Source organism: Egretta garzetta, unplaced genomic scaffold, assembly GCF_000687185.1.
Source record: "Egretta garzetta isolate BGI_Z169 unplaced genomic scaffold, ASM68718v1 scaffold849, whole genome shotgun sequence".
NCBI classification, from domain to species: Eukaryota; Metazoa; Chordata; class Aves; order Pelecaniformes; family Ardeidae; genus Egretta; species Egretta garzetta.
In genome coordinates, this window is record NW_009260783.1 from 176,183 (window position 1) to 189,003 (window position 12,821).

The 12,821-nt window shown below is 62.7% G+C and overlaps 2 protein-coding genes across 3 annotated transcripts in view; one reads left to right on the forward strand and one right to left on the reverse strand.

The window, feature by feature from the left end:
• LOC104133017 (protein eva-1 homolog C) overlaps positions 1 to 12,821 on the forward strand; it is a 41,122-nt gene that overhangs the window by 10,195 nt on the left and 18,106 nt on the right. The window lies entirely within an intron of this gene.
• CLIC2 (chloride intracellular channel 2) overlaps positions 8,912 to 12,821 on the reverse strand; it is a 9,094-nt gene continuing 5,184 nt past the window's right edge. Inside the window, exons 3-6 of one of the 2 annotated variants that reach the window (XM_009646377.2) lie at positions 12,503 to 12,656; positions 11,348 to 11,454; positions 10,730 to 10,911; positions 8,912 to 10,561 (exon numbers count right to left, since the gene is read on the reverse strand). In XM_009646377.2, coding sequence (XP_009644672.1) covers positions 10,400 to 10,561; positions 10,730 to 10,911; positions 11,348 to 11,454; positions 12,503 to 12,656 — 605 coding nt within the window. In that variant the 3' untranslated portion in view covers positions 8,912 to 10,399. The other variant, XM_035901755.1, reaches the window with a different exon arrangement.

Here is a 12,821-nt window from a genome sequence, read left to right on the forward strand (position 1 = left end):
CGGCCCAGCCCCCCCTTCCCTCCCCCCCTTGCCCCCCCAAACCCATCTCAGTGCCCACATGCCTCCCCCGCTGTCCGACCCACCGTACCCCCAGGCCTTGCTGTGTGGGAGAAGATACTGGTGGGATGCGTCCACCAGCCATGGCCCGCCCTGGGGGAGGGTCTCTCGGGCAGCACGTAGCCTGCGAGCATGGCCACCGGTGTTAGGGACGTTCTGCTGTAGGTGGCTGGGTTTTGCTCAGCTGCATGTCCATCTACAAGAGCTTGAAGGGGAGAAAGAGGGGAGGAGAGGCAAACAGTGGAGCTGCTACCCTGGGACAGCCTGGCCTGGGTGAAGTGCAGCCCCTCACCGCTCTGCCCTTGGGATGAATGCAGCCCTGAGGCTTGGAGAGGCTCCCGGGGCTGCAGCCCTGCTGAGCTGATCGGGACCCTGTTCTGGGTTGGCGAGACTGAGCCCTGTGGAAACAGTCACCAGCCTTTCCCCCTGAGCCCCCGCGCCTCCCTGCACCCCAGTTTCCCCACGATGGGGGTGGCTGCAGCCCAGGCTGAGCAGCCCTTCGAGCGCTCTGGGGACAAAACCAGCTTGCTAAGCCAAAGTCATCCCCTGCGGCAGCGTGGAGAGGGGGCGGCAGGCTGCTGCACTTGCCCTGGCCTGGCTTCCAGCCAGCACGCTTTGCGTTCCTGCGCTTGGCACTGCGCGGGGATTGCTCACGTCCCCGAGCGGGTGAGAGCTCCCCCAGACAGCCGGGGCGCAGCTCGAAAAGCAGCAGAGCGATAGCTGCTGTGACGGTCCCCCGGCACCAAGCCCCCCTGCCGCAGCGAGCAGAGCCCTGCCTGCACTTCTCCCGGGCGTGAGCGCAGCCGAGGGGCAACCCGGGACCGTCCCCTTCCCTGGGGTGCGCGGTTCGTCACCCCCAGGCTGGCAGAGGTTTTGGCAAGCTGAGGCTGACGGCTTCACCGCTTGTTTCCCAGCAGGCTCTCCTGAATGGGGAGCTGAGCGTGGTGGCCATCAGGGTGCCCACCCTTGAGCTCAAGGAGGATGCGCTCGCCCTGCTCCTGCCGACCGTGCTCCCGCCCCATGGGCCGCCTGCAGCTGAGCAGGCCATGCCCGCCATCCCGCTGCTCCTCGAAGAAAGCCTTTCCCGGGACGTGAGCGGGTACTGTGCCAACGGCTTTGGGCAAGACCGATGCGAGGGAAGGGACCCATCCCGCACCCACAGCCCGCTGGGGTGTGCCCTGGGCTCCCGGCTCCCACCGCGGCTGGAGGAGGAGGATGGGGAGGCGCGTGACAGGGACGAAGAGCTGGAGCAGCCGCTGGCAGCGGGACTGACCAGAGACAGCTACGCAGGTGACGGGGACTACCAGACATCGGAGACATGGCTCTCCCTGCGCCTCCAGCTTTACTCTGAATGCCAGCCCCCAGCCCTGGCAGCAGGCAGCGGCCTTCCGCCGCCCACGCTGGGCGGGAGCATCCGCCGGGAGGACCCGCAGGAGAGCCCCGGCATGGCAGGGCACTGGGTACCACTCGGCTCCGTGAAGCTGTCAGCCAGCGAGGAGGAGGAGGACGGGGGGCAGCTCGCCCGTGCTCTCCAGCCCCTGCACGCCCGGGGGACTGAGCCACAGCCGGGTGACAGCACCGCGCAGCAGGGCGACTCGGAGCAGGCGGCGCCGGGCGTCCCCCTCCGCAGCCCCTGCCAGCTGCCCCGGTTGCCCCCCACCACCCTGCCGGCCGCTGCCTTCTCCGGCTACGAGCTGCGTCCCCCGGTGGGGGCTGAGCCGTAGCGGGCAGGCGGGGAGCTCCCGGCACCCTGACCACAGCTCGGCGCGGGGCTCGAGGCGCTGCCGGAGCAGCCCCGGCCACGACGGCTGCCTGCTCAGGCCTGCCCGTGCCTCGCTGGGGACGGGGCTGGGGCAGGCGCCCGCGCGGGCAGGCGTGGGCACGCTCCCAGCACGGCTGCCAAGGACAGGCGAGATCAGTATCTTCAGAGCTTCCCTTTGCTGCTCTTGAACCAAAGCGTAAGGAATGCATACCAAGTCGAAACCCCAAGACTCTTACCTATTTATGCATCTGTGTGTGTACAGTATATATACTAATGCAGATTTATGTATGTGCTCGTATATAGACCTCTTTAATGAAAGAGGGGATTTTTTATTTTTTTTTCTTGTCTGGAAGTACTGATTAGGCACTGGAGCTGTTTTTTAAATAACACTAATTTATTATGGAAAAGTGCCTTCCGTGCTTATTCTTTCTGTGTTACAGAACCCACGCTGCCCCGCCTGAGCAGCATCTGGGAAAGGTGCTGAGAAAACGCAGGGTTTCCCTGGGAGAAGTTGGCGCCCGTGTCTGGCCTGCGTGCCGCTGTCCCACGGGAGAAGGCCGCTTGCTCAGCAGCCTCTGGGCAGCTTTGCTCGTCCTTCTACCCGCACCGGGGCCATTTGCTTCTGAGAAGCCCTGCCCTGCGGCATCTCTCCGGCGTGCGTTCGTAAGGCCATGCCTGCAGCCACGGAGCTGAGGGGAAACCCTCTGCCCCAGTGTCAGGCGGCGGCGCACTTTGCAGTGGGTTCCAGCTCTGGGGGACAAAACCAGGCCCCTGGATTCACCAGATTTAAGCCGGATTTGGGAACAGGTGAGAAATCGGTGTCCAGCATCCCGGGGGCTGGTGGAGGGGACGGAGGGGGCAGCGCTGCCAGCCCTGGGGAACCTATTGGGCAAAGCGGGGCTGCACGGGGCCACTTTCCCACCCTGTGAGTCACCCCTGACGCCCCGGCCACGCAACCCCCCGGGGCGGCTCTGCCCTCCCTCCAGGGCTGCCAGCCTTCCTCTTCCCCCGCCGCCGCGGCTGACTCAGCCGGAGATCTGCGGCAACACCGGCTGCGGATTTCTGGCAGCCACGGGGGTCGTGGGGCGGCACCGCTCGGGTGCTCCGGAACTGGGGCGGACAGTCGTCCTCTCCCCGGGCAGCAATGCTGCTGGGACAGCTTGGTCCCTGCTTCAAAGCAGGGAGCTCTGCTTTGTGCATCTCCTTAGCAAAACCTCTCTCAGCGATGATGTGAGGGTATGTGGTGCGTTAAACAGACTGAGCTGAGTTTAAAAAAGAAAAGAGTCCCAAGAGCTGCTGGAAGGAACACACGTGTCACCCACACGCTCTTTGCTGCCCACAAAGTTCCTCGCAGGCTCCGCTGAAGCAAGAGTCTGATTTTCTTAATTTGTTTCACTTTCTCCTTTTGATAGGATGAAAGTTTGGGCATCTGGCATCATTTTGGGTCACGTGAAATGGCCTTTTCAATGTGCAGGTGTTTAGAAAGCAAACCAAAAGCCAAGCCAGAAGAGTTCCCCTGTGCTAAAATCAGGCAGATTGCAGCGGGGCTGAAGCCTTGAGGCAAACATGGGAGCCCAAGCGTTGCAATCTGCAAATCCTCAAGCAAAATGTTCCACGCCAACCTTCCCTCCTGCCATCCCAATTCCTATTCTTTTTAACTTGAAGCTTTTTGAGGCGCTTGATCTGCAGTTGTGACCGCTCTGCCAAAGCTCATGGAGCCAAAACCATGTGTCTGCTTTCCCTCCTCTGCGGCCCCACGGCCATGCCGTCCTTCCCGTGGGGGAACAGGAACCTCACCGCGATCGGTCTCCTTGGCAAGCGCCCAAGGTGTGCGTCCTGCCTTCTGCTTTAAGACCCCTGGGCATGGAGACCCTGCTCTTTCCCCGCAAAGGGTCAATTTTCTCCACTAAGGGTTTCCGCAAGGATGCGTCGCACTTTTCCATGTTGTGGTTTCCTGTCCTCTTCCCCAGGGAACAGCTTATTCCCTTTCCCGCCGCAGCTCTGCACCTTCCTCCGGTCTGTATTCTAGCACAGCCTCTTGATCCTCTTGGTCTGGCCTTGTAAACTACATTCGTTATGGCCTGTGTTGGAGTGCTGAGCTCCGTCAGAGCTGGACCGCTGCCTTTCCTTCGGCCACGCATGTGCTCACGCAGCAGTCTCAGCAACGCATTTGCAGCCGGCCGGTATCGCAGCGGGCAGCCTGGGGGGAGCCCTAGAACCACCGCCCGGCTGCACAGGAGCATCCGTGCCCTGCCCGCCTGGAGACGGGTGATGCCAGGCTGCCTCCGCACGGGTGGCATTGGGCAGGTGCAGGTTCGCGCTGCGAGCTGAGGTCCGGAGCGGTGCTGCAGCTCTGCGGGAAGGCAGGCATGTCCGCACTGCCATGGACAGCGAGCTCGGCAAAAGCAATGCCACGTCCCCACGCAGCAGGTCAAGGTTGGGAGGGAGCCTTGGTAGCAATCGCCCCCTGCTTAAAGCAGGGACAGCAACCCAAAGCCAGACGAGGTTGATTAGGTCTTTTCCAGTCTGGCCTTGAAAACGTATGAAGGTGGAGAACGTGCCGCTCTGAGCATCCCACAGCAGTCCCAGGCTGCCCTTGGCGGTGGGGGTGTTTGGCCAGCAAGACAAGGATTCGGGGGCCGTTGTTTAGGAGTGGCCAGAGGTGACATGCCAAGGGCTTGCTCTCTTCCCTTTGTTCATTGTGGCGTCTGGTCACCATCTTCCTTGTGCTTTGTAGTCTCTGATGTGGCTCAAGGTCACAGTCAAAGCCCTAGGAGTGTGGAGCCCTGTTTGACTCCTCCCCGCCTCATCCCCGACAGGGCCAGTGCAGCCTCCAGCCCCACCACTGCTCCTGAAGGTCATCACATGGTGGCAGGGCATTTGCGAGGAACCGTTTAGCAGGAGTGTTGGTGAAAGCTGCCCTGCTGTTTGTGCCATTAGACCCCGGGAAGGAGCCGCGTCCTGAGCTTGAGGTCCTCCAGGCCAAGCAAGGAGCCGTGCATGCATCGTGCTCATCCAGCCCGTGATGCACCAGCCAAGACCTGGGCTGCTGGCTGGGATGCGCTGGCCCAGCGCGGGGGGACTGAACTGGCTCCCATGGCCACCTTGGTGTTGGACACTGGGCTCGCGCCGGGGCACAGCCGGTGCTTTTGTAACAGCCTGCCGGGTCCTTAAAGCTCAAAAGAAAACCAGCTCTTTTCTGAGTTTTTGGCAGGGCGACCATGCTGGGATCCCCGCCGGTGATTCAGGCGAGTTACTCACCAGCAGCAGGGACTCACCCTGGCCCAGGGGGCGGTTGAAGCAGCTGAAATGTCCCTGTTCTGTGTGAAACAGAGGTGTTCATGTGGAATGGAAAAAGGCAAAGGGCTCGTGACATTTCGAGATGGTATTTTAGCAGCTGAAGTTTCCGAGTGGATGTGAGAGGGGTGTGGTTTTTTTTTGCTTCACCTCGGAGGTGCGAGTGGCATGTGGGGCTCTGCAGAGCCGCCGCAAGAAGATGCGATGCTCGCTGCGGGGGTGAGGTCCCAGCATGCCCCAAGGGAGACCCAGCACAGCCCAGCGCCGGGGGGGAGCGGGTCTGGGTTTCGCCCCGCTCTGCTCTGCCTGGCTGGGCGCTGCGCATTGAGCAGGATGAGGCTGTGCTGGAGGATGGCGCCGGGTCCTGGGGCTGGCTGGGAGCAGGGTGCCCGGCCGGGTTCCTCCATCGCTGCCGCCATGCTCAGGCGTGTGGCTCTCGCCTGGTGCTTGCAGGCGTCCCACGCTCCCCCCGCAGCCCGGAGATGGGCGAGCCAGCCATGGGTCCCCAGACAGCCAGCCCAGCTCTGCAGCACCCATCACCTCGGGGGCTCGGCCGCTGCTTCTCCTGCTGGCCTCAGGCCCGTGGCCAGCATGCTGTGCCTGGAGGCATCTGGTGCGGAGGTTTGTGAAAGCTCTGACTCACCATGATCGATGGGCTCATTCCTGGCTGCTCTCCGTGCTGTTGACGGTGTTTTCAGCTTCTGCCGGTACCAGATCAAAGCAGTGAGAGGAACGCAGCTGAAAACAGCTCGTTATTAGAAACAGCAATTTTTGGACTATGCAAGAGGGTATTTCTTATTACTAATTCTCAGAGAGCTGAGCTGCCAGCTTATAGAAGTATTGGAGAGTGGAAAATTGCTATGCGGGGGCTAATGGGGCTTTTGCAGCCACCACATAGGAAACGTAGCACCTAACGAACACGAGGGAGACGGCAGCTCCCGAAATGACAGGGAAAAATTAAACCCTCATCTTTTGCAGGCTGCTGGCACGAAGGAAGATCCCTGTTTGCCTCTGAAAGCCATGGGAGGCAGAGATGCAGCGAGCGGTGTCCCGGGCTGCAGCCCCCACCCCCCGCATCTGCCGTGGCCCTGTGCCCACCCTGCTCTGCCCGCTCTCCTTGCAGCCGTCCCAAGCGCTGCCCGGCGCCTGCCTGCGCTTCTGCCAAGGGACCTGGGACGCTGGGGCTCCAGACTCGCTGAGCAAGGCCCTGTTACCCAGCCACCCCCACGCAAGGTGCCTTTGCGATGGCTCTGTAGCTCCAGGTGGGTCCCCATGAAGCAGCAGCGTTAGGGCTGTCCTGCCAGACCCCATCCCGCGGCCCGAAACGGCTTTGTGGTTTGACAGGTCTGAGCCGCACCGTGACCCAGGCCACCGGCTCCTGCTGCACCTCTCCCCCCAGCGCTGGGCTGGCGGGAGGAGAGGGGTGGGCTCGGCTCAGCTCCACTCGGCTCGGCTGGGAAGCCCACCGGGGTGTGGGTGGGGATTGCAGAAGCCCTAGAAGCTGGAGACGGAGCGTAGCGCATGTGGAGCGAGAGGGCTGCAGGGCTGGTAGTCTATGGAGATGTGAATTTGTTGGTTCAGACCGGTGTGGTTTCTCCCCAGGCAGGAGCTTTCCCTGTGGCTCAGCAGGTTGGGACCCCAGTGCTGAGCGCCGAGGGGCGATGGGGATGCTCGGGTCACCCCAGGGCTGAGCTCTGGGGCTGGGAGGCTGCAGAGCGAAGCTGTTCCCGCTTCATGGGATGGTCTGGGAGTGCCCTCGTCTGGGGACGTACGGCAAGTGTCTGCGTTCAGGAGGTGCCATGGGCGCCCTGCTGAAGCGGGGCTGGCGGAGCCATGTGTCACCCAGCTTTGTCACCAGATCCCCTGGTTCCCCCGGGGTGATCGCCCCTGTGCCGGATGGAGGAGCCTGACGGCTCTCCCCGCTCGTCCCAGCAGCGGGCGCAGGCTCTGTGAGATGTGGCCGGTCCTTGTGCTCCCCATCCGCCCGATGCATGCGTCCAGGAATTTCTGGTCTGTGGGCAAGCAATGGACTCGGTGGGTCAGCTCGACGCCTCCCTGCTCCCCTGGCACTAATCTGTAGCTCTGTGCCCACAAAGACCGGTCATGCTCCCAGTGACGCACAGCACAGGCGGAGCTGCCCCCGAGCTGGGTGCACACCGTCTCGGGTAGGGCACGCATGAGTTTGGAGAGAGAGGTCCACGCCTTCTCCCCGTGGTGACCCTCCCCGGGCTGTGCTTCCCGCCCATGTCCCGACAGCAGAAGTGATGCGCCTGCCTCCGGGGTTTTTCATTGCATGGCATGAAACCTGGCATCCAGGGGATGGGAGCAGCTGGAAAACCAGCTGGATTTGGGGTTTTATTAAGAGAAGGGTCCCAGCTGAGCCATGTGCCCAGTTGGGGTGGGTGAACGTTTCGCCTCGTCTGTCTCCCAGTCTGATCTGTGCCTGACAGACAGGGATTTGCAGAAGTAATGATCTCCTGTTAATGAGCCTTCAGCCATTTCATGAAAGATGAGCGCCTGTACCTGGGCACGCAGATGCTGCCATCTCCCTGATTTGTGGTCAGCAGGGTCATGGTCAGCCTCTTGGTTAAAAACCAGATGCTCGGGCTCCCAAGCATCCTGCCTAGTGTTCCTCAGGAATGGGTCCTTGATGTCCCACCCCGCTAGAGGAGGCAACGCAAGAGGCTGAGAAACGTAGCTCTCCCACCGAGATTTCACAGGGACTGTCCCTGCGGCGCCTCCGAAGCAGGTACTGCTCACCCTGGCTGAGCCCCAGCATCAGTAGGCTTGGGGCTGAGAACAGCCATTTGCATCCACCCTGTGGTCCTGGTGGACACGTGCTAGCGCTGACCAGCAGGGTAAGCACTGGTTTGGACACTTGGGGCTTCCTGATTCTGGAGGAAAAGCCACTTGGGCAGAGCTTGAGCCCTGAGGGAGAGCACAACCCCGGCCCCGTGATCCGCTTGCGCAGCCCCTGCAAGGGGCCCCGGCGCGGCACGCTGCCCGGTGCTGCTGGGAAACGAGCAGGCACAAGGCGCCCCTCGTCGCCTGGCTGACTCACGGGGACTTCCAGAGCTTTAGCAGCTTGACCCTGAGTCCGGGGCACAGGAAATGCAAGGCCAAGTGCTTGGGAATGCTCAGGTCCCAGAGCCGAGCTTCCTGGGGGCTGCGCACAGGCAGGCACGGGAGGAGGGACGGGTGGAAGGGTGAGATGCTGGGAAGGCCCTGACACACCAGCTGGTTTCCAGTCAAACATAGTCAGGCAGCAAGGGTCTTGTTGCCTTGGGCGTAGCCATGTGCCTAGTGTTTGGTTTTTTTTGGTCTGGCAGTGAGGGGAAGGGGGACGTGCCAGCTGGGCGCTGCGCAGGCGTGATGGGGCTGCTGTGCCACAGCAGGTAGAAGACCTTGACGCAGTCCTCTGGACGATGGTGGCAGAGGGTGAACTCCAGAGCCAGGGATTTACCCGGACAGACCAAGCCCCTCGGCAACACATCAAGAGAGGTGACCTCCCAGCTCCCAGCGGGTGCTGGGACCCAACGCACCACTGGCCTGCAAAGAGGCCATGGCAAGCGGGGGCTTGGGGTGGAGGTGCTCGTGACTTGGGGTAGAGAGTGACCAAGGGATCCAGGGCGGCGGAGGCTGGGGGCTACAGCTTCGCTTATGCTAAATCTCCAAGGGGTTTCCACCACAGGGCAGCCCCCTCCACCCCCTGCAGCTCCCTCTGTGCCGGGTGGCCTTGGCCCATGCACTGACAGTACACAAGAGAGGCGTATTAAAATATAGTTTATTGCTGTTCTTAGTTTAAAAAAAACAAACAAACCAAACGCCATGGATAACAAAACCAGCCCCCAAACCCAACGCTTTCGGAGGCAGGCTCGCGAGGACACACCTTTTAGTGCAAAGAGGGAGCTGGCAGTGAGGGCTGGAGGGGAGGGTCTGCCGCCGCATGTCCCCGCAGGACCCACCACGCTCACTGTACAGTATTTTGTTGCCCGTGGGCTGGCTGGGGAGGGCTGGCTGAATTCACGGGCTCTGTCAGGAGCCCCTGGGGGAGCTGGAGGTGTCAGATGGGGGAGGATGGGATGTCACGGCTGTGCAGAGTGGCTTTGACTCCTCTGGCATCAGCAACACTGGACGGGAAGGCACAACGCTGAGCCAGGGAGCACCAAAGCTGCCCACGTGTCTCCTACAGACACGGTGCTTTGCAAAGCAGCTTTTGCCTGCGCTCTCAGGCTGCCCGGTACTGGGGTGTGGAAGCCGGACGGGAGCCCTACCCCATGCCTCCCCCTCTGAGCCAGGCAGCATCCCCACCCCAGGGCTGGTGGGGGCCGGGGGGGGTGGTAGGGCTGGAGCTGCACGTGGCCGCGTCTCCTGCAGTGTTCTGCGAGGCAGGGACAGGGTTCTTAGCTCACAGGAGACAGGCGGGACCTTGCAGCCAGCAGCACGTGGCCCTGGGCGCTGGCACACGTGGGAGGGATGCCCTGAGCCTCAGCCCTTCGCCAGTCCCCGCTCCGCTCCCTCCCTTTCACAGTAGGTCCCGGTACTTTCATGCCAGGAATCATCCCCAGCGTCTTCCTTCCGCCATGTCCTAACGGGGACTTAGATGCACATTACAATGCTCTCGCAGCGAGAACAATTTGTCGCTGTGGTAAACTACCCGGGGCAGAGACTTGCGGTGTCTTCAGGGGGAACCTGGGCGCCTTGGTGGAAGAGACGGCTTGCCCAAACACGGGCTGCGGGTCCTGCATGGAAGGGCGACAGGGCGAATTCAAATTGCTCCAGCCCGGGTGTTGTGCTGGGATCCCAGGACGCCTCTCCCGGAGCGCACAGAATGGCTGGGACAGGGGGGGCTGGCAGAGCGGAGCAGCCCCAGCAGCTGATGGGGAGGCAGCACTGCCCCCCTGCTTGCTGGGGGATCCTCATCTCTTCCACCAAACTGCTGCTGCAGAAGGCTGGCGCTCGGCTCTTCCCATGATGCCTGGTCACAGGCCACGAGACCCGTTTTCAGGGAGTAGGGGTGCAGCTGGCCCTGCAGCCACGCAGGGACCGGTCCGTACTCGCCGCCAGCACGGAGGGTGCACAGGGGCTGCAGCCGGCCGGCAGAGGAGGAGGAGGGGGCGGCAGGGGGCTGTGAAGCAAGGCGCTATTTCTGAAAGGCGGGGGGTAGCGATGATGCCGTAAACCCCCTCCAGTCCCGCCCTCGGCCGGGGTTTGGTTATGTCAGGACTGCGGAGGTGGAGGGCTCGGCCAGGGGCAGCGCTGCCGGCGTGCCCCGTGGTGGGGTTAGGTCATCTTCCTGGCGACGCTGGCGTAGGTGTGCTCTATCTCCTCGTCCGCGGGACACGTGTGACTGAACTCGTCGCAGGCGTAGGCATTGTTGAGGTAGCGCCAGACGCCTGTCATGTCCGCTGGGATCTCAAAGTCACGGTACTTTTTGGCTGCGATCTAGAGAGGAGAGGAGGAGGAGGCTGAGACTTCCCAGACCTGGGCAAGATTTGCTCTCTGGCTTGCGGGGGGGTGGACAAATAGGGGACCCCCAGCCCCATCTTTGCATCACCGGCGGGGGTCACTCCCTCTTGGAGTGGGTGCCCCCACCTTGGCTGGTGCCGTTACCTTGATGATATGCAGTTTGGGCAGGAGGTTGCAATCAGCCAGCGTGAGGTCGTTTCCATCCAGGAATTTCCTCTTGGAGACAGTGATGTCCTCCACGCTGTCCTGGTCAATCTCCTCGGGCAGAGGAGTGTTTAGGTAGACATCCAGCCGATGAAACTCCCGCAGCAGGGCCTTCTCCAAATCTGGGTGGGCAGGGAAACACGTGCCGTTAGCCTGGTGCCCAGGGCTGTGCTGGGAGCCCAGGGCTGTGCCAGGGCGGCTGAGCCTCTCCCAGGCTTTGCGTACAGGGGCAAAGCCCCCAGGGCCACACCGGTGCCGCACAGCACGGGACCCTGGCCAGAGTCCCCGCTCCCAGGGCACCCCGGCAGCATCTCCCCACGCTCCCCTCCAGGACCTGCTCTCCCCAGGGCCGGCACGCAGGGCTGTTATCCCGGCAGAGCACAGGACGACCCTCACCCTTCCTGCCCACTCCTCTGCTTGCCCAGGAGGCTTTGGTGGGGAGGGCAGCAGGAGCCCTGACCTGGCGGCAGGATTTGCCCGCAGACAGAAGCATCTCTTCCCCCCCGGCCCCGCAGCATGGCAGATCCCAGCCCCGCAGCCCCCGCCCGCATTGCTTACTGATATTTGCTTCCTTGCGCGGGTTCTTGATGTATGCCGAGAACTTGGCAAAGATGTCGCTCCCCACGTCAAAGGACTCCTTATACTTGGGGCTCAGGTGCGGGTACCTTTAAAGAGACACTCGTGTCAGTGCAGGGAAGGACAGGGGCAGAGATTCAGCCACGTGGTCCTCGGCTGCGTTATCTCCGAGGCCACAGTGCCCAGGGCTGGCACTGGGGGATGGAGGTGGCATTCAGCTGGCTGTGGGGGCATGGTGGCGCTTTGAATTACCGCAGCTGCCGCCCCAGGAGCTGTGTTATTTGGGTGCGTGCTAGGGGAACATCACAGGGCAGAAGCTCCACGGGTTGGGGACGCTGGTGACAGCAGAGCCCCCGAGCAGCGTTCTGCCTGCAGGCAGCTCCGGCCCAGCACGGCACCACAGGAGGGGCCCTGGGAAGCCAGAAGCTCCCGTGACTTCCTCGGGAACAGCCTCTTGTTCGCTGGTGCGTTCCAGGGTGCCCTGCGAGGGTCGACATGTCCGAGGAGGCGGATGATGAATGCATCTGAAGCTTCCTCTTTCGCAGGCGGCGGGAGGGCTTGCAGAGGCACAGGGCGCAGAGCGGCCTGGCATGGGGGCTGTGGGCAGTGCCCCGCACGAGCGCAGGGGGACAGCCCCCACGTCCCCCCCCAGCCCTTTGGGCCATCTGCGCTGCTGCGTTCTAGCAGGGACATTTGCTTTTGTTCAGCTGAGCGCACCGGGTGCAAATGGGCAAAGGGGGTCTCACATTCCCCCTCGACACCAATGGCCAGCTGCAAGCCCACTACCTCCCGGGGGTCCCCACACCTGCAGGGACTTTCCCCTGCTCCCCTCTCGCCCACAGCCCTGCCTGCGCCAAGGGGCCGGCTCATTTCCTCCCATCGTTTTCCGTCCTAGCCCATCCCCGTCCCCTTGAAGCCCCATCCACGCCTTTCCCGGGGGACGCAGCCCCTCAGCATTGCAGCCCCGGCCCCGCAGAGCACAGCTCAGGGTGCTGGGTGGGGACCAGCTGCCTCCCGGAGCTGCTCTCGGGCACCTCCCAGCACCCTGCCTCGGTTTCCCAATCGGCTGAGCACTACGCAACGCTGCGGCGTGCCTGCTGGGCCCCGAAAGGCGGAAGGAGCGAGCTTTGCAATTACGTGGGTGGGCCCAGGGTCTGCTCCAGGAACTCCTCGATCTTAATGAAGTCTGTTTTCAGCTCCTTGTTGAACAGCAAGAAAGGGGGGTTGGTGCCCGGCGCGAGGTCTTTCAGCTCTTCGGGTTTCCTGGAGTGGGGAAAACAAGAGGGCTCAGTGCCCGCAGCCCATCTGCACCCGCCAGCCTCGCCGGGGCCAACAGGCAAGGCTGAGGTGGGGGCGTGGGAGGGGGCGCAGGACCAGGAGTATCCCCACTCGCTCGCTTTGCTGGGCGTGGGGAGGCCAGGTGCCCCCCAGCCTCTCAGTCTGCCCTGCGCTGCCT